This window comes from Megalobrama amblycephala, linkage group LG7 (genome assembly GCF_018812025.1).
Source record: "Megalobrama amblycephala isolate DHTTF-2021 linkage group LG7, ASM1881202v1, whole genome shotgun sequence".
In the NCBI taxonomy this organism is placed as follows: Eukaryota; Metazoa; Chordata; class Actinopteri; order Cypriniformes; family Xenocyprididae; genus Megalobrama; species Megalobrama amblycephala.
Window position 1 is genome coordinate 22,308,988 of NC_063050.1, and position 20,188 is coordinate 22,329,175.

General features: G+C 36.9%; 1 protein-coding gene across 1 annotated transcript; it reads left to right on the plus strand.

Moving 5' to 3' along the window:
- Positions 1-14,529: 14,529 nt before the first annotated feature.
- LOC125271417 (5-hydroxytryptamine receptor 4) lies at positions 14,530-15,818 on the plus strand. Its single transcript, XM_048195492.1, has one exon. It carries the CDS (start codon positions 14,710-14,712, stop codon positions 15,772-15,774), a length of 1,065 nt encoding a protein of 354 aa, XP_048051449.1. The 5' UTR covers positions 14,530-14,709; the 3' UTR covers positions 15,775-15,818.
- Positions 15,819-20,188: the final 4,370 nt, after the last annotated feature.

Below are 20,188 nucleotides of genomic sequence, written 5' to 3' on the forward strand. Positions count from 1 at the left end.
ATATATGTGCATTTTTTTATGTTTAGACCACTTACAGTATATTATTGATTGCTATCAGGATGTGAAGAGAGTTTAACAATATCACAAAATATATGTTTTTTTTTTTTTTTTAATTGCCTACCCTACCTTTAAGTACTGAGTAATATTAATTAAAGGGGTGGTTCATTATGATTTCACTTTTTTAACTTTAGTTAGTGTGTAATGTTGCTGTTAGAGTATAAACAACGTCTGCAAAGTTACGACGTTCGAAGTTCAATGCAAAGAGAGACATTTACTTTTAAAGAATTCTCTGTTTAAGGACTACAACAAACGGCTGGTAGGGACTACAACGAGCTTCTTCCCGGGTTGGTGACATCACTAACCCTTAAATTTACATAAGCGTTTTTGCTCACCCTCAAAAAGTGACAAATTTAACATGCTATAAAAATGATCTGTAGGGTATTTTGAGCTAAAACTTCACATTCACACTCTGGGGACATTAGAGACTTATTTTGTAAAAGTGGCATTAAATGACCCCTTTAACAACATGTACTTTATAATTAGGGTTAATTGCATGCAATTATGCATCATTTACTGTTAGTACCACAGTAAGTACATGTAACACATGTTGCAAGGACACTGTGAAATAAAGTGTTACCAAAATATCTTACTGACCCCAAACTTTTAATACGATATCAAGTGTTTTCATTGTTATAATATTCTAGTTTTATCTTTATTACACACAAAGTTTACTGGACACTGTAATTGAATGGAGAATAGTAGCCAAAATATATTTCAGTTTTTATTTATTCATTTATTGTTAGTGTTTATTTGCATTTTAACACTCATTGCACATTAAATAATGCTAATAAATCAATTCTAGCACTGCACATTTTGTTGGACTGCATTTTGTATTCGGTCACCTAAATGGACACTGCTGAGAGCAGGTCATTACATTAATAGCACTCCCATTCTACAGTTGACCCTCGGTGATTCATTCCCCCTTCTAGCTTTTAACCAGTCATCTCTATCAGTCATTGCCACTGGAGCTTTCACTAAAAGCCTTTAACTGTCATGCCATATTGACAGCAAACCTGTGAAAACTCTAGATGCAATCATAATGGTCTACACATTACAATCATTGAAAGGGACTATCCACATTGCTCTCTGGTAACCTTTGCTCCCTTGTCAGTATAATTTATCACAGGGGTCGCAGACACTATTTTCAAACAAGACATTGCTGTGTAGAATTGCTGTGTGTATTGTTATGGGGAAATAAAACAGACATGTTTTAGGTATTAACCTAAAACATCTGCTGTTTTAGAGTTAATAGGAAACTTATCTGTCTTTGCCAGAATTTGTTTCTGCAGATAATCTTTGATTCAAACACAAATGTCTCATGAGATGAAGGCTTTAAATTTTTTAATTGCATTCAGAAATTTTCTTCAAAGTTAGGGGATTTAAAGATAATGTGATGTTGAAAAGGTAAATTTGGGATTAAAGCTGATTAAAGTAAAACATGAACAAGGGTTTTTATGATATTTCAGGCTTTGATAAAAGATGTTGTAACCTAACCTATTTTCTCCAACACACTCTCATGGCAATTCATAACTTTTATACGTTTTGGCATATTGGTGGTTAATTTGTATAAATTCGTACAATCTCATTTGTATGTTTCCGTACAATATGCTTATGCCCCATTGACGGTTAGGTTTAGGGGTGGACTTTTTATGCTATATTCGTATAAGTTGTTTCCATGCAAATCGTCGCCTCCTAAAAATAGTTACGTTTTCTCATGTTAGGATTGATTTTCTGACAACAAGTTTCTGACGTTTTACTGATGCACAACTGATGTGCCACTATTTGTGCAGCTTTTGGACACTGGCATTATTTTTCCCCAGAGATTTTGATATAAACACAGTTCAGCTCAGAAGAGATTCCAAAATCAAGTATTTTGACTCTAATAACTCATCAAATTCAAATCCCTCATAACTACTTTTTTAAAAAATTTTATATCACTTATAAAGGCAAGGATTGCTGATGTTCTTGTTAATGTAAAAGTTATACAGTAATGCAGAAAATGCATTTTATGTAACATTTTCTACGAAGCTTGCATAAGCTGCACTTGCATTGTCACGCCAAGATATTTTTAATTTACTAAAAGCATAATACATACCGTAAAAGTAGGTTTTGAAATGCCAAAAATGAAGAAATACACTGCCTCTTTGCCTGATTAAACAAATTTTAATTAAGGCGAGACACTACAGGCTAAAATGCTGTTTTTTCGATTTTGGGCTTTTTGGCTTTTAATGAAGTGTTTTTTTCAGACTATAGTGGTAAGAAAACATCCAAAATCCACCATTGTGCTTTTATTTTTTGGTATATATTTATTTATTTTTGTATATAGATTTCAATTACAACACATATTTTTAAAGGCTATTTTCTCAAAATGAGTTTTTTCTCCAACACTGAGCCATATATCTCTACCTCAGAGGCACTTTCATGCACCAAGCTTTACAGAGGGATTTGATCATAATGTGATTTTTTTTTTTTTTTTTCTGATTGTTCACAGTATTTTCTGAATTAATAAAAAGATACCGAAAATCACCTTTGTAAAAACCTTTGACTCTAATAATGTAAAAAACCAATAAATATATAAACAGGAATTTTGAACCTGACTTCATCCAATGTTCAGAAATGTATTACTAGAAATGTATGCAAATTAGTGCATTTGTAAATAATTAATGCCTCATTTGCATTATTTAAACATAACAACTTGCAATTCTTATTGTAATCAATCCACTGGGGAAGTATGGTGATAACTATTATTTATTTATTTATTTATTTTATTTTTTTACCCTATTCACCTGCAGCGTCTCACCTTAGTTTAAGCTTCTTTTTTTTTTTTTACCATTTCTTTTTACACAAATTATGTTGTTCCATTAATATTTAATATGTATATTTAATATTTAATTAAATGTCATATGGTTGATATTCATACATTTTATGTATTTATTTATTTATTTTTACCTTCATACCATTTTTTTTCTGTATGGTGGGCCTTTAGTCCCATTTTACCGTATAATGGGCATGTTAAACATATAAAATAAATATATATGTGTTTTTTCTTATGTTTTTTACTGATGCAATGCTCAATGACATGCATTTGTATATAGCTTTTGGACACTAGAAAAAATTTAATATACACAAACTCTGTTTGGGAAAGATACCAAAATCTTGTATTTTCACTCTAATCGTTCATGAATGCTTAATCAAATTCAAATCCCTCATGAATACTTTATTTATGTCATTTAAAGGTTCAATGTGAGCTCCTGTGCAGAACTCAAAGATAATCATGTTTGTCTTGTAATTCATTTCTTGCTCAGGTTGCTGCCTGCTTCCTGCAATATAGTATATAATGTATCCCTTACGTGTCAACGGCACTCATCCAAGACCACTTTAGCAATTTCCCTCCGGTTAAGATTCTTGTCACGGAAGCCGGCTCAGTGTCCTCTGAGAAGCGATTTCTTGCAATGAGCCACGACCCCGAATGGGTGATTAGTTTTACGCATTTAAAGTGCTGATGGAGTAACTTCTTCCTCATGATCTCCCTGTTGTGTTGGTGTTCAGTGTTGTTATAAGCAACATATAGGTCATGTTTAAAGTGGAAACAGTTTGTGCAGTGTGTTTGCTTTGGCCTTGTGCCTGGTTGGCACTGGCATGCTCCGGACAATCATTGGCTGGATGAGGAATTATAAGGTGGGCTTAGTTCATATTGTAAATGAGTGAAGCAGTGTTGGATGAGAAGTGTCTGTAGGAGACGGGCCTGCATGTGCTTTCCTCACTGACCTGTGACCGGCTCCGCTAAAGTCCAATCAATTATCAGGGACTGTCAAAGTCTCCCTGCTGACCACTCAACAATTATGGGTTTGTTTTCATCTGTGATGACCCTGATAAGCGGCTGCTGTGAGTGGCTTTAAATACTTGATGCAGATCATTGTTCTTGTTACATAGATGCAACTGAACAGGAGAGTTTTAACCCAAACATCCTGGAGCAGACTGAAGGATATCCTGCTTTCTTCAGCCAGTAAAAGACAAAGACTGTCAACGTTATTGTTATTGCGTAAAAAAACAGATATAATGCTGAATATGCATTTTATGTAACACTTAGTTTATATGAAGCTTAAGTTGCACTTGCATTGTAGCTACATCTTTCATTTAGATAGATAGATAGATAGATAGATAGATAGATAGATAGATAGATAGATAGATAGATAGATAGATAGATAGATAGATAGATAGATAGATAGATAGATAGATAGATAGATAGATAGATAGATAGATCAGTGTGTGTTACAATGTAATAGGCTGTGATTACCTTCAATGAATTCTGCTGATTTATAGTCATACAGTATCCTTGATCATATTCATAATTAACAAAATTCTCATTATACAGGCCTCAATGCAACACATCGCTGCCTGTTGGTCTCAATCTGCTTATTCAATAGCGCAGATGCTCTGTGCCTCTCCTGACAAACACTCACATTACATATGAATGACTGGGCTGGAGACACCGCTGGCCAAGGAGTGAGCGTGCCTTTTATCTGGGAGCAATTGAAAACCCCACATGTTTAATTAAAGCTCATCCTACACACTTGAAGGACTTGAGCACAGACAGACGCTCCAGGTATCTGGAGGGCAGTTTCACCTGTCAGATGTAGCACAGCAGGAGCTTCTGGAGGGGAGAGGGACATGCATAGCACCTCATGTTTACGTCTGGCTTCACATATTCTGTTTGGGGTGAGAGAGAGACCCCTGTGCTAAAGGAATTACATGGGCTTGGGTTGGGGGAAGATAATAAGCAGTTACAAGTTGACAGATAAAAATATGCATGTCAAGTCAAGGCAAATTTATCAAAGCAGAGCAGCTTTACAGAAAATCATTATGTTTATAATATACAGTGGCAAGAAAAAGTTTGTGAACCCCTTGCAGAATCTGTGAAAATGAGAATTATTTTAATAAAATAAGAGAGATCATACAAAATGCATGTTATTTTTTGTTTAGTACTGTCCTGAGTAAGATATTTTACATAAAAGATGTTTGCATTTAGTTCACAAGACAAAACAATAGCTGAATTTATTCAAATAACCCCATTCAAAAGTATGTGAATCATTGGTTCTTAATACTGTTTGTTGTGACCTGGATGATCCATGACTGTTTGTTTGTTTTGTGATGGTTCTTCATGAGTCTCTTGTTGGTATTGATATCTTCATGCCTTAGAGTCACATTTAGCAGATTAGAGCAGAGCGATAATATGGTTTACATTTTGCGATGATACAAGCAATCAACCAGCTGAGATACGCTAAATGGTATATTCAAGTAGTATACTCACACAGAAGTGAGTACACCCCTCACATTTTTGTAAATATTTTATTATAACTTTTCATGTGACAACACTAAGAAATGACACTTTGCTACAATGTAAAGTAGTGAGTGTACAGCTTGTATAACAGTGTAAATTTGCTGACCCGTCAAAATAACTCAACACACAGCCATTAATGTCTAAACCGCTGGCCACAAAAGTGAGTACACCCCTAAGTGAAAATGTCCAAATTGGGCCCAATTAGCCATTTTCTCAACCCGGTGTCATGTGATTCGTTAGTGTTACATGGTCTCGGGTGTAAATGGGGAGCAGGTGTGTTAAATTTGGTGTTATCGCTCTCACTCTCTCATACTGGTCACTGGAAGTTCAACATGATACCTCATGGCAAAGAACTCTGTGAGGATCTGAAAAAAATAAATAAATAAAATAATTGTTGCTCTACATAAAGATGGTGTAAGCTGTAATGCTGCGTTCACACCAAACGCGAATAGAGCGTCAAATTCGCGTCTACCGCGTCTAGTTTGCCGCTTGAACATTTTGAATGCATTCGCGCGTCTAGAGCGAAATAGACGCGCATAAAAAACAAGCGTTTGAAGCGAAATTGACGCAGGTTCGAGGCGAAATCCGCTTCTTGTGGGAGGGGCAAGTGCTAGGCGGTTGTCTGTTTGCAAGATGGCTGATGTTGATCGTGCGTTCATCGAGAGAGCTACCGCTTTGTATTTGCTCTGGAGAGCAGAACAGTAAACGCGTCTTTACATTGACTTAACATTGAAATCATTCGCGCCAGACGCTCTATTCGCGTTTGGTGTGAACACAGCATAAGAAGATTGCCAAGACCCTGAAACTGAGCTGCAGCACGGTGGCCAAGACCATACAACGGTTTAACAGGACAGGTTCCACTCAGAACAGACCTCGCCATGGTCGACCAAAGAAGTCGAGTGCACGTGGTCAGCGTCATATCCAGATGTTGTGTTTGGGAAATAGACATATAAGTTCTGCCAGCATTGCTGCAGAGGTTTAAGGGGTGGGGGGTCAGCCTGTCAGTGCTCAGACCATCAAATTGGTCTGCATGGCTGTGGTCCCAGAAGGAAGCCTCTTCTAAAGATGATGCACAAGAAAGCCTGCAAACAGTTTGCTGAAGACAAGCAGACTAAGGACATGGATTACTGGAACCATGTCCTGTGGTCTGATGAGATCAAGATAAACTTATTTGGTTCAGATGGTGTCAAGCGTGTGTGGCGGCAACCAGGTGAAGAGTACAAAGACAAGTGTGTCTTGCCTACAGTCAAGCATGGTGGTGGGAGTGTCATGGTCTGGGGCTGCATGAGTGCTGCCAGCACTGGGGAGCTACAGTTCATTGAGGGAACCGTGAATGAGCAGAGCATGATCCCCTCCCTTCGGAGACTGGGCTGCAGGGCAGTTTTCCAACAAGATAACGACCCCAAACACACTTCCAAGATGACCACGTCCTTGCTAAAGAAGCTGAGGGTAAAGGTGATGGACTGGCCAAGCATGTCTCCAGACCTAAACACTATTGAGCATCTGTGGGGCATCCTCAAACGGAAGGTGGAGGAGCGCAAGGTCTCTAACATCCACCAGCTCCTTGATGTCATCATGGAGGAGTGGAAAAGTATATTCTGTATTTGCCCAAAGAAAAAGTGTGACTTTTTGTTTAGTCTATAGTATATTCCATTACATACATGAAGCAAAGTTGGTTGTCATGTGGTCATTCAAAGGATGTTTTATAAATGATTTAATAATTTAATAATTAGTTGTTCAGTAACTAATCCAGTGAAAATGTTCATTCACATTTCACACATGCTAACACTTTTTTTCACAAATCATATAATTTGAAACAGCAGTCAAAATAGATTGTTATTTTGAAAGATATTATGAAAAATAGGCTTAAGAGGGTTTGTGAATTTATTCATGAATGTTCAGTATTTGTAGCTTTAATTCATGCCATAAAAATCAGTGATTGGCAATTAACCTTTGCAGTTACTATTTTTTCATGTCATATGCTGTATCAGAGTTACTGAAAGCTTTTAAATGCACAATCCTACCTTAATAACCTGTCAAGGTCATGTAACCACTTTGAACTGTGTTCTTTGCAGGTATTCTGGCACCTTATGCAATAACTGCATATCTTGTTCGCATTTTTTATATATATATAATGGGCTGATTTTTGAGTTATCATCTTTGTGATATACATTTAAACACTTTGAAAGTGAAAAGAGGCATTGTGGACTGTTTTTCCTTTTTGACATTTTAATGGATAATGCATTAAAAAAGGAACACTGGCACTCATCCTATCTACGGCAAATTCGATCTGTCCTGTGACACTGTTGTAGAGAGGAGCAGAGCTGCCATGAGCAGATGTTCACAATAGATCCCAAGGGAATATTCTATCTATCTATCTATCTATCTATCTATCTATCTATCTATCTATCTATCTATCTATCTATCTATCTATCTATCTATCTATCTATCTATCTATCTATCTATCTATCTATCTATCTATCTATCTATCTCTATCTATCTATCTATCTATCTATCTATCTATCTCAGATGTTTCAGTTTCAGAGCTAAACCCATATGGAATCTACAGATTTTTACTACAGTAAATCTGCAGAATTCTGTGCAATTAATTTAAAGTTGGCAAAATGTGCTAGAAAGAGCTGAATGTTCTAGAGATAAGAACAAATAAGAAATATTAAAAAGGAGAAATATAAAAAATATTGTACTACATAGTATTACATATATGTACATTTCTTAGAAACGTAGCATTTGTATTCATGTTGGTGTCATGGTGAAACTCTGGATATTTTTGACTTTAAGCCCCACAAAAGTTCTCAAAATTAATTTCAAATGTGTGTATTCATTATTATCGAATAACTTATAGATCCAGGCAGCCGATAATGCCAAGATTTCATTGGAGTCGTGTGTGCACAGATTCTGTATATGGGCCTGGAGCTAAACTCATTCAGAGATCAGAGCGGAATGCAGCATGTCTACTGATATTATCTGTGAAATCCAGATTCTCAACACAGCAGTATGTATCCTTCTACTCTCCGCTTAGGAAAACCAATTATTTCATCTGATTCAAACATCAAGCACAATTTAGAAAACATGTAACCTCTCTATTTATTACCCTGTGACTTTGATGTCTGCATTAGCCATACTGAGAAACAGCAAACAGTGCAGCAAATATCTCGGATGTGAGGATTATTTGCATAACAATGCCCAACTCTTAATACCCAACACACAGGCACCCACACACACACACACACACACACGCCCCGCCTACATTCTGATCAAGAGGATCGTTTTAGTGCTTATTAATGTGGCATATTTAAAATAACACACACACACAGACACTTTACCATCCTTACTTTACCGATGGAGCTGCCACTGGTCTATTCATCCAGAGGAAATGGAGGAAACAAGAAGAGTCAGATAAACATGGCATTGTAAAGAAAGAAGAAACACTCCCATTTAGGTGAGTAGATCATCTCTGATTTGACCTGTAAAACTAGATTGTGATTGTAACATGCTAAAATATATAATAATAATAGTAATAATAAATTATTATTATTACTAGAGCTCTCCCATGAATCCAGTAATTGTATGGCATATTTAAGCATGTTAACAATACTACTTATAATATAGTATTTATTGTTAATTATAATAATAATATAGCTCTCTCCCAAGACTCCAGTACTTATATGGCATATTTTAGCATGTTATTAATAATAATAATAATAATAAATTATATTAGCATTATATATTTTATAATTTAGCTTTTATCTTTCAAATGTAAATATTTTGTCTTTAAGTATTAAAATCTGATATGTCTAGATCAACTTCAGCACTGTTATTCTTAATGTATTTAGTTTACTTGATGATGAACCCTGAATGTTCTTTCAGTGAACCTCTTTATGACTGACAGGTCTGTTCGCCTCCTTGTTAGTGTGGGAAGGTGAGTTTTTTGCAGCCCGCTTTTTTTTTTTTGTAGATAATAAATATGTCTGAGTCAAATGGCCATTACTGCCCGGTCCAGTAAAGTAAAAACATATTTTAAGTGAGCTGGCAGAATGCAGCGGTTTGATTTGGGTCAATTGTTTTGCTTGGAACATGCCAGAGATTGGTTTTGGTCAAGAATAACAAACAAAGGAACTGATAGCACAATCACATTGGATTTCCAGTGGCTTTAGTTTAAATATAAAGATTAAAGGGATGAATGGCAAGTCATCTGTAATAACTCCAGCAGTGGTTAGTTAAGTTCAAGAATATAAACAAATGAAAAGTGCATGGGTATTGTCTCACATGATGACCATGGAGAGATTTTGTTATGGAACAGCTGAGCGCTCTGTTATGGTCTGCATGTCTTTATGAACTGGATCAAAAATGGCCTTATATCTTTATTATGCACTTAGAATTAGTCAGTGTTTATGTCTAATGTGGAGAGTGGGGTTGAGTTTAATTGGCTGTTTCTGAGATGGGGAACGACCACACATGCAGACACCTGTACAGTATCTGTTTCTCCCTATATTCCTTTCCGAATGTCTTTAAACTGTGTTCTCAGAACATTGTCTTACTGCAAGAGTGTCTGTACAACATGTTTTTAAAGATCACCTGCTGTGTCTGAGTGGTCAGAGGGACTGAGTGTGTTTGTGAGCGTGTCTGTTAATGTATTTCAGTGAACAGTGTCTGCAGTCCTAACCATTTTGTAAAATTGCTAATAAAACAATGGAACAGAAAGAATTCTATCATCATTTAGCATTCTACTATTCCCATTACTTCTCAGTGTAAATTGCAATATAACACTTTCAATATAGCATGCACAGAAAGCCATTTGGCATTCCTCTATTTTTAGAGTCAATTTTGATACATTTTGTTATAGGGACACATTTTGTTATAGGGGCAGCATGCTCAATTTTGTTATTCAATAAATGATTATTAAAACAATAGCCCAGAGATAAATGAAAATTTATGTCAGTCTCATGTCATTCCAAACCAGTATATGCTGTTTTCTTATATTGTGATTTTTTAAGAATCTTTATGCGGATCTTCAAGCAAGCACATAGTGACATTTGTCAAGCAGCACCAAAAACAAAAAAACAAAAACAAAAACAAATTCACATAGTTCGTACGACTTGTGCGCCATATTCCATATTTAACATGTGAAGTACAAACGTAATTTAAGTCAAAACAGCACTGATTCTAACAGATGTGTTTTGAGTTTAAAGGCAAGAACACAACAAGCCGACGCCGACGAACTGGTGGTGATGAAGGCAGACTGTGGGGTTGGCTCACGTTGGCAGCATCTGGGTCCAAAGTTGCCGTGACACACCAAACCGACGCTCGACAGCCGACGGCCAAGCATGTCCGTTCTGCGCCTGTGCAAGATTAAATGCCTTTCCGTACCACCAGGTGGCAGTAGCTGAACAGCCAATCAGAATGATCAGATGGCCCGACTGACCGATGAGCTCCGACGCCGATTCAAAGCCGATAAGAACCAACTTCAGCCGATGGTGCGGAACACACTGAGAAAACTTAGTCGGCCGATGAATAAAAAATTGCCCGACGGCTGACCGTCGGCTTGGTGTGTTCCCGCCTTAAAAGATCTATATAGCACATTAGTTGTATGGACTACTTTTCTGATCATTAGGGGCCAAGCACCGAAGGTGCTTAGGCACCTATTGTTATTGTTGGCATTCCGTACGCTTCTTCTTCTTCTTCTTCTTCTTCCGCTCTTGAAGTCTATGGCAGCCCATAGAACCGCTTGCGGGAAAGTTGTGAAATTTGGCACACAATTAGAGGACAGAATGACCTTTGTCCATAGCAAATTTGGAGTCTCTAACTCAATCCCTCTAGCGCTACCAGCTGTCCAAAATTGCACTTATGCTAATAACTTTTGAACCATAAGGGCTAGAAACAAAATTCTTTTTTCCTCTGATTCCTTGGGTCAAGCCGATTCGAATGTACCCTATGACGTCATGTACCCAATTTTCCGTCATGAAAATTTTTCCGCCATTTTGAATTTTCTGAAAAACCTACTTTTTCGAACTCCTCCTAGGCCGTTACTCTGATTTTCACGAAAATTGAACCAGATCATCTTCAGACCATGCTGACAAAAAGTTATGGAATTCAAGTCGATTGCTCAAACCGTTTTCGAAAAACTCACGAACGAATTGTACGTAGCGCTTGCGAAAATAGAAGTAAGGCTGTATCTCTGTAACACTTTATCATATTCAGACCAAACTTGGTACATGTCATGACAAGCATGACCTGAGGCACCATGCAGTGTTTCGGCGCAGTGCCACCTACTGGTGCGGAGATATGAAAAATGGCTATTTTTGCTTATAACTTCTGATGGGTTTGTCCAAAAATCATAATCATTTGGTCTCGTTGGATTCGGAGAATCATGCAGAGTCGAATGATATCCAATTTTCCCACTTCGGCCATTTTGGCTGTCGGCCATTTTGAATTTTGTGCTGAAATGCTGTATTTTACGAACGCATTAGCGTATCATTACGAAACTTGGTATGGGTCATCAGCACAATGCCCTGAAGGAGCCTGAGAAGTTTCGGACCAGCGCCACCTTGTGGTCAAAAGTTATAACAAAATGTACAAAAATGTTAATAACTTTTGACTGTATTCACCAATTGTAATGAAACTGGTCTCAGTAGATTCCTTGGGTCATGCTGAGAACATAGATATCACATTTGCCATAGTCAGCTAAACTTCCTGTCCGCCATATTGTTTTTCTTTAAAAACCTACTTTTTCGAACTCCTCCTAGACCGTTGCTCCGATTTTCACCAAAATTGAAACGTGTCATCTTCAGACCATGCCGACAAAAATTTATGGATTTCAAGTCGATATGTCTAACCGTTTTTGTATACCAGAGCAAAGAATTTGAGGCATGATGCAAAAACGACTCTTGAAGCTGTATCTCTGCAATGCTTTATCATATTCAGACCAAACTTGGTACGTGTCATCACAAGCATGACCTGAGGCATCATACAGTGTTTCGGCGCAGCACCACCTACTGGAGGGGAAATATGAAAAATGGCTATTTTTGCTTGTAACTTCTGATGGGTTTGACAAAAATTCATAAATTTGGTATGGCTCATCAGGACAATGCCCTGAAGGAGCCTGAGAAGTTTTGGACCAGCGCCACCTTGTGGTCAAAAGTTATAACAAAATTGACAAAAATGCTAATAACTTTTTTTCTAATTGCACACTGCTGCTGTTGGTCTGATGCTCCTAGCCATGTTGGCTGGCTTCTTGTGCCGTTTTTGTGCTTGGCCCTGTAATTGCTGCTTGCAGCTATATTTTTATGGTGTTTTTGTCCTTTTTGGAGCTGGACAGATGTGGTTACTATAAACTACTACTGTACATATGGAAAGAAATACAAAAAATAATTCAATGGTTTTGTGTTCCACTGAAAAAAAAAAAAAAAAAAAAAGGCAGTAACATTTTATTTTAAAGTGTCATTGTTACACAAGCTGCATGTAGTAATAACTATAAATTATGCATAATTACATGCAGTTAAGTCTAAACTGAACCCTCATCCATACCCTAACCCTACAGTAAGTACATGTAGTTAATTATTATTACTCAGTACTTCAAATGTATAATTACACTGTAACACGGACACCTTAAAATAAAGTGTAACCGAAAAGACAAACAGTTTTGGAATACATAAGTGTGCAAAATTACATAAAGAATTTTCATTTTTGGGTGAACTTTTCCATTTGTGCCAATGCGGACACCAAACAATACTTCCAAAATTATAATAATCAATTGTTACAATGCTGATATCCATACAGGAGCCATAAAAAATGAGGGTAAAAACTTTATTTTACAGTGCCGTCGTTACACGTTACTGCATTTACTTACTATAATAATAACAACAGTAAATTATGCATAATTACAAGTAACTAACCCTAAAACAAACCCTAACCCTAAATGTAATTCTATAGTAAGTACATGTAGTTAATTAGTGCTCGGTACTTATTTGAGTAATTACAATGTAACTACGGCACTGTAAAATAAAGTGTAACCAAAATGAGTTACGCTTTATTTTAATGGTCCCTTTTGGACATTTTGCTGACTATAAGTAACTTTGTAACTACATGTCAACTATAACTCACATTGGAGTATTAGTAGACTGTCTGCTTAATATCTGCTAACTCTTTATTGTGATGTTCACCCAACAGACATTCTACTGACTAGAAGTAGCTTTGCAAGTACACCAACTTATTCTAACCCTATTCTACTAATACTCTATTAAATTAGCAGACATGTAGGTACAATGTTACTTAGAGTCAAAAGAATATGTTAAAGCAACAATCAAAATAAAGTTAAACCCAAGATTGTAATAGAATATCTTAATGGATATTAGTAAGTAAGAGCAAAACCATAAGCAGTACCTCTCTCCCTGTCACACAGTCCCATTGGTGGTAATTAAATTTTTATTGTTACTGAACTAAAACAATTTTTTGGCACTTTCCTTCATTTTTCCTCTCTGTCAAACATCCCCAGATGTTGTTTTCAGGTTCTGTCATGGGCTGAGAAACATGCCTGTCACTCATTAGGAACTGACACTCTCTTCTGCTTGACTGGATGTGAGACAATTCATTGGTGGTTTCAGTTAAACACGAAATTCATTTTACATGAAGAACGAGCAATAGAGGGTTTCTTCATTACATCTTAAATATGTTATTTTTAGAATTTCATTAATTATGTAAGACATTACCCCATCCTTTTGAATTGTTTCCGATAGTGAAAAAAAATGTGTCAGACTGCATGCTTTCAAACTTGCGTTTTTGCTCACATCCCAATAGGAATTAAGTTCAACTCTAACAATGCTGATGACATTTTAGGAATGCGTGTTAAGTATAATCCCAAAAGGTCAAGACGGGGCACACTGCAGGGATACAATTCCTGAGACAAGGTCGAGCTGAGGGGCTTTTTATGATTCTTGGCCGATACCCAGAACTAAAGGATCCAAAATATTGTTTTTATTGCAGATTTGGCTTGGCTTTCCCAGTCTGTTCTGCTTTCCCAGCCTTACAGGAGCTTCAGGGGCAGTTGTCACTTAGCAAAATTATTAATGGTGAAATAGACTGATTATTATTGTGTGGTGAAATGACACAGCCATTTTTGTTCTCATATATCAGTATGGCGATTAATTAGCAACACTGGTCAATGTCTCAAACAAGCATTCTTGTTGGTCTTCTAAAACACAGCGTGTTGTGAGATCAAACAAAGCATTTATCAATGATTATGGGAATAAATCTTGAATGCATGTGTCTCGTTTATCACCAGGTTGAACAGCATGGAAAACTCCTCGGAATGGAGCAATATTTCACTCGACGCCGATTTCGAGCCATGTGCCACGTTGAGGAGCTCTGGTTCACGAGTCGCCCTCTATGTCTTCATCATCGCTGGTATCATCTGCACCGTTGTCGGAAACTTCCTGGTGGTGCTCGCCATTGCTTACTTCAAACAGCTGCAGTGCCCTACTAACTATTTCGTCATGTCTCTAGCTGTCGCTGACTTCCTGGTGGGCCTTGTGGTAATGCCGTACAGTATGGTCAGAACAGTGGAAGGATGTTGGTATTTCGGTCCAACCTTCTGCCATCTTCACTCCAGCTTGGACGTTATGCTCTGCACGGCCTCTATCTTCCATTTGAGCTGCATCGCTTTCGACCGCTATTACGCCGTCTGCAACCCCTTGGTGTATTCATTTAAGATGTCCCGTAAACGTGTTGGTCTGCTGATTGTGGTTTGCTGGGCCATTCCTTTCCTCATCTCCTTCGGTCCAATCCTCCTCGGGCTGCACAAGCTCGGCGTGGACGTTCCTTTGCCTGAGAACGTGTGCATCTTCTTAGTAAACCGTGTTTATGCCGTCATGGCTTCCCTTGTTGCATTTTACTTGCCTATGGTGACCATGTTGGTGGCCTACTGGAAGATCTACAAAGCGGCCAAGCGGCAAGCCATGCAAATAAGCGCGATGGAAGCGCAGATGGCGGCAGGTGTGGGCAAGGACTCGAGTAAGAAACAAAAACATCGTAACTCCATAAGGAGGGAAAGAAAAGCAGCAAAAACTCTGGGAATCATCATGGGGGTTTTCCTTCTCTTCTGGCTGCCCTTCTTTACCGTCAATATCGTTGACCCGTTTATTGAGTATGGGACTGCTGGTGTAATATGGGACGTGTTCCTTTGGTTGGGGTACGTCAACTCCTCCCTAAATCCTTTTCTCTATGGTTTCTTCAATCGTTCCTTCCGTAGGGCTTTCCTTATGATCATGGGATGCAGGATATGTCTGTATGGCACAGCTCAAGGAATGGACCTCTCTCACTCGAAAAGAGATGCCAGTGAGCGCACAGACAACCAGTAGACTGTAGCAGCAGTTCATTTGTTTTAATAACTTGTTCCTTTCCAGCCCATATGGCAATATAAATACTGTATTTATATATATTTACATAAATATACTAATATAATAAATATGTGTTTGAAAAAAACAAAACAGCACAGCTCAAGAAATTATCTTCTTTTTTTTTAATTGAAAACAATATTTTACACCTTTAAAATGGCAATATATATTACAAAATAGTGGCTAGAACATACTTTTTCAGTCTTAAAATACATTTGCGTAAATGCAATTTTGGACAATATTAATTCATTTAGATTAAAAATATCTAAGAAATTGCCTAAGAATAAAAATATCCAAGAAATGTAAGTAACTAAAATATGTGACCCTGAAACACAAAACAAGTCATAATTCACATGGGTATATTTGTAGCAATAGCCAACAATACCTTGTATGGGTCAAAATGATCAATTTTTCTTTTATGCCAAAAATCACTAGGATATTAAGTAAACATCATGTTCCATGAAGATATTTTGTAAATTTCATACCGTAAATATATCAAAAATGTAATTTTGTGAGTGGATATGCATTGCTAAGGTCTTCATTTGGACAACTTTAAAAGCGATTTTCTCAATATTTATATTTTTTTTTCACCCTCAGATTCCAGATTTTTAAATAGTTGTATTTCTGCCAAACCATACATCAATGGAAAGCTTATTTATTCAGCTTTCAGATGATGTATAAATCTCAATTTGTGGTCCAGGGTCACATAAATTTATATTAATATATTTCATATATAAATATAATACATTTTAATAAATATTTATTAGCACTTTTTGTATATTTTGAAAAATGTATCTAAATATATGTTTGCCGTATGGGTGACCAAAGGTACTTTTTGCTGTAAGTCTTTCAAAGATTTAAAGTATTAACACATTATGGTTTCCAAATAATGATGAAAATGACATGAATCCCAGTTGAACGGGAATAACCCAGCTAAGACTAACAGCACAGCAAGTGATAAAGTGCATGCAAACATTGTGATTTGGTGTTGAACTTCCTGTAAAATGTGTTTTCTTCTTATTTATGTTCACTCTGTGAATAAATTATGTCTGGACTGCATTTATCATTTTTTTTTTTCTCAGAGATTTGGTGCTCTGCAGCAAATAATCCATCATTCTTTTGCACAACACTAAGGCCTATTGCAAAGTGCATTCAAGGTAACAAACAGTACTTTACCTTTTCTATAATGGCAGAATAATGAGTACAAGCTGTTACAGTTGAATTCTAAAATGGTTAATAACACATTTTAAACTCACATTATGTCCTTTGCAGAAAAAGTTCTGGTATGTCTAACAAAATATGGCAGGATGATAACAAACACAACAGGGAACAACCAGTAACAGAAGGTTTTTGGCATTTAAGAGTGAAGTTACAATAGACTTGCCCTGTACATAGAGTGCCTGTCAAAGGAAAGACTCCAACGGCATGTGACACATCCTCCCCTGTCGCAGATTTGAACCAGTGACCTGTACAACATCAGAGTCATAGCTAAAATATGTATGAGAACAAATAATGATATAATGATGGAAACTAAATCTTAGTTGTGATCACGTTTTCTTGATATAAATGACTGGACATGCTGGACAGAGAATTGGCACCGGCTGGTCTGCCTGCTTCAGTAATGAGGTAAGCAAAGATAAAGGAGATAGGGGTGGGGTTCTTTATAATTAAAAAAAATATATAATAATTTAAATAATGGAAATAATGTTTTCTCTGGAAAACATCTAGCATAATGCGATGTGTTTTTAATTAAGCTAATGTTCCGTTAAATCTTTGCCCGGCCATTCACTGCAGTGCTCTTCTTTTTAGACTTTTATGGCACTACTTAGGGAATTACAGGGAAAACATTTTTGTGACAAGTCAAAACATACAAGCGCTTAGTTGAAGAAATCCATTAAGAACTGTTATGTATACTGATGTTAGTCTTCAGTAATCCACAGGAAACAGGGGAGGACAGGGACTCACACTGATTTACTCTTCAGTAAGTTCTCAGAAATCTTAAATGGAAAAGGAAACCACTTTTCAAGAATATTTAGTTTGCGCTTACAGTGTTATCCTCACGAGTCATCTTCACACCCACAGTCTTGTCACTTTTATAATTATGCATAATGTGAGATGATTCAGACTATTTTTAGATGCTGCCTGTTTGTGTTGAAAGTAATTGTGTTGTAAAATTCGTTTTCATTAACAGCGACCTCTACTGGCGATTTTTTTTTTTTGATAAGTGTATATAAATCAGTTGATGGGCTGATCATTTTAATTGCTCAGAGGCTTCTCTTTCATGGAGTTCAATATCATATAGTAAGTCTCAGTAATGTTTTCCTTAAGTATCAACTTAGTTTCTGAGTTTCTCCTAAAATTCTTTGGGATAAGAGTACATGCAGAAAAAGTACAGAGCTATAAAATGAATGTGGATAGCAAAGCTCTGTTTTGATTGCAGATTTGGTTTCCTGGTAAATCTGAGCACAGTGTGTAAAATTGTTGAAATCTCTTCTAGAGACATGCAATGAGTTTCATAATGTCTTATTGGTATTTCCTTCTTTTGCTTAAATGTCAGCAGCCCTGGAGCTGCATGAACTCCACAATTTTGTAAAACCTGACAATCGTGTTCTCCAGCATGATTTGATAATATTCCAGAGTGTTGTGTGCTTCAATGGGAGCAAGGACATCTGATCTTTTGTACAAAGGAGTCACAAATTTGCTTATTTGAGCAGTGACCTATAGGTTATGTTCAGATTTTAATCAAAAATCAGATTTTTGCATATCCAGATTTTATACAGGTGGGAGGTAGTTTGAAATGTAATTCAAATCAGATTTTTACAGATGTTTAGATCTGATTTGAACAGCAAGAGCATCTCAGTCTGCACACTCTGGCTGTTCAAAACCGATTTCAAATTGTATTTTGCATTACTCTTAAAGCAGCACAATGATAACATCAAAACTGGTGATGGAAATGCCTAAAGTATACATTCATACATATATATACTTATATACCAGTCTCCTCCGTCGCTGAGTTTTTCTTGTGCGACAGAGGAGCTCTGCACTGTGACTCGACAGGGTGCTTATTTGAATGATGCATCTCCATTTTTCCTGCATCCGTTTTGAAAGCCTCGCCACATACGTGGGTAACGCCTACTTCGTTACCAAACCAACTCATGCAGATATGTTGCTTATGTCTAGACACACAAACCTTGTTTGATAACTTGCAATTAAAGGCACAATATGTAAGATTTTTGGATTAAAATATCCAAAAACCACTAGAACAGTTATATATTTTGTTGACTAATGTACTTAGGCCTACATTATCCCAAATGTTTCCAAGAATGTTTAAAGAGGTGGTATAATGCCACTTTTACAAAATGTAAAATAAGTCTCTGATGTCCCCAGAATGTGTATGTGAAGTTTTAGCTCAAAATACCCTACAGATAATTTTTATAGCATGTTAAATTTATCAGTTTTTGAGGGTGAGCAAAAACGCTCCGTTTTTGTGTGTGTCCCTTTAAATGCAAATGAGCTGCTGCTCTAAAGAAGAGGGCGGAGTTTCAGGAGCTCATGTTAGCGCTTAGCCTCACATAACCTCGTGCAGACTCACTGAAAATGTCAAAAACTGTTAAGCCTTTTATGTTCAAAATGGAGTCAGACAATGATGAAGATACTCAAGAAGAAGTGACAACATGTAGAATGCAACAGGACACTTCTGAATGGTTAGTTGATGAATCTATGTAGCTGATGTGGAGTTAACTATCTTAAAGTCATTGATCAGCATATTTTGTCAAGATAATCTATAAATTGCTCCTGTGGGAACTGCTGTAAGATACTTACAGAGCCAGATAATATATGATGCATGAAGATAGAACAAGTATAGTTTATTTTAATTACGGTTATAACTTGTCATTTTGTCATCTTGCTTTTATGACATGCTATTGCATTTGTGTTACGTACTGTAATGCAGTAACATGGCCTCACCCCTTTGTTGTGTGTTTTCGGGGGGCAGGGTTTATGTACATTTTAAGGTTAGTGATGTCACCAACCTGGGAAGAAGCTTGTTGTATCCACAGAGTAGCATTATAACAACTTTCAACACACAATGTATTTAATATGATAAAACAGGGCTGCGTTACCCTAGATACTCATGACCGGAAAAAGCGGAAGCACTCGTCTGCAGCATAATAAAAGCTCCACTGCTCTCGAGCCGTGTTGTGTGTCGCGCTTGTCTCTCATTAACAATTGCTCAAGCGGCCTCGTTCCGCAGGCTGCTTCATACTACTGTAATGTTAATAAACCTTTAATACATTAGCTGATCTATGAATATGATTTCTGCCCGAGTCTCATCGGATTCTTTTCCACTGGCTGTAGACGTGAAGACAACACCTCCCGT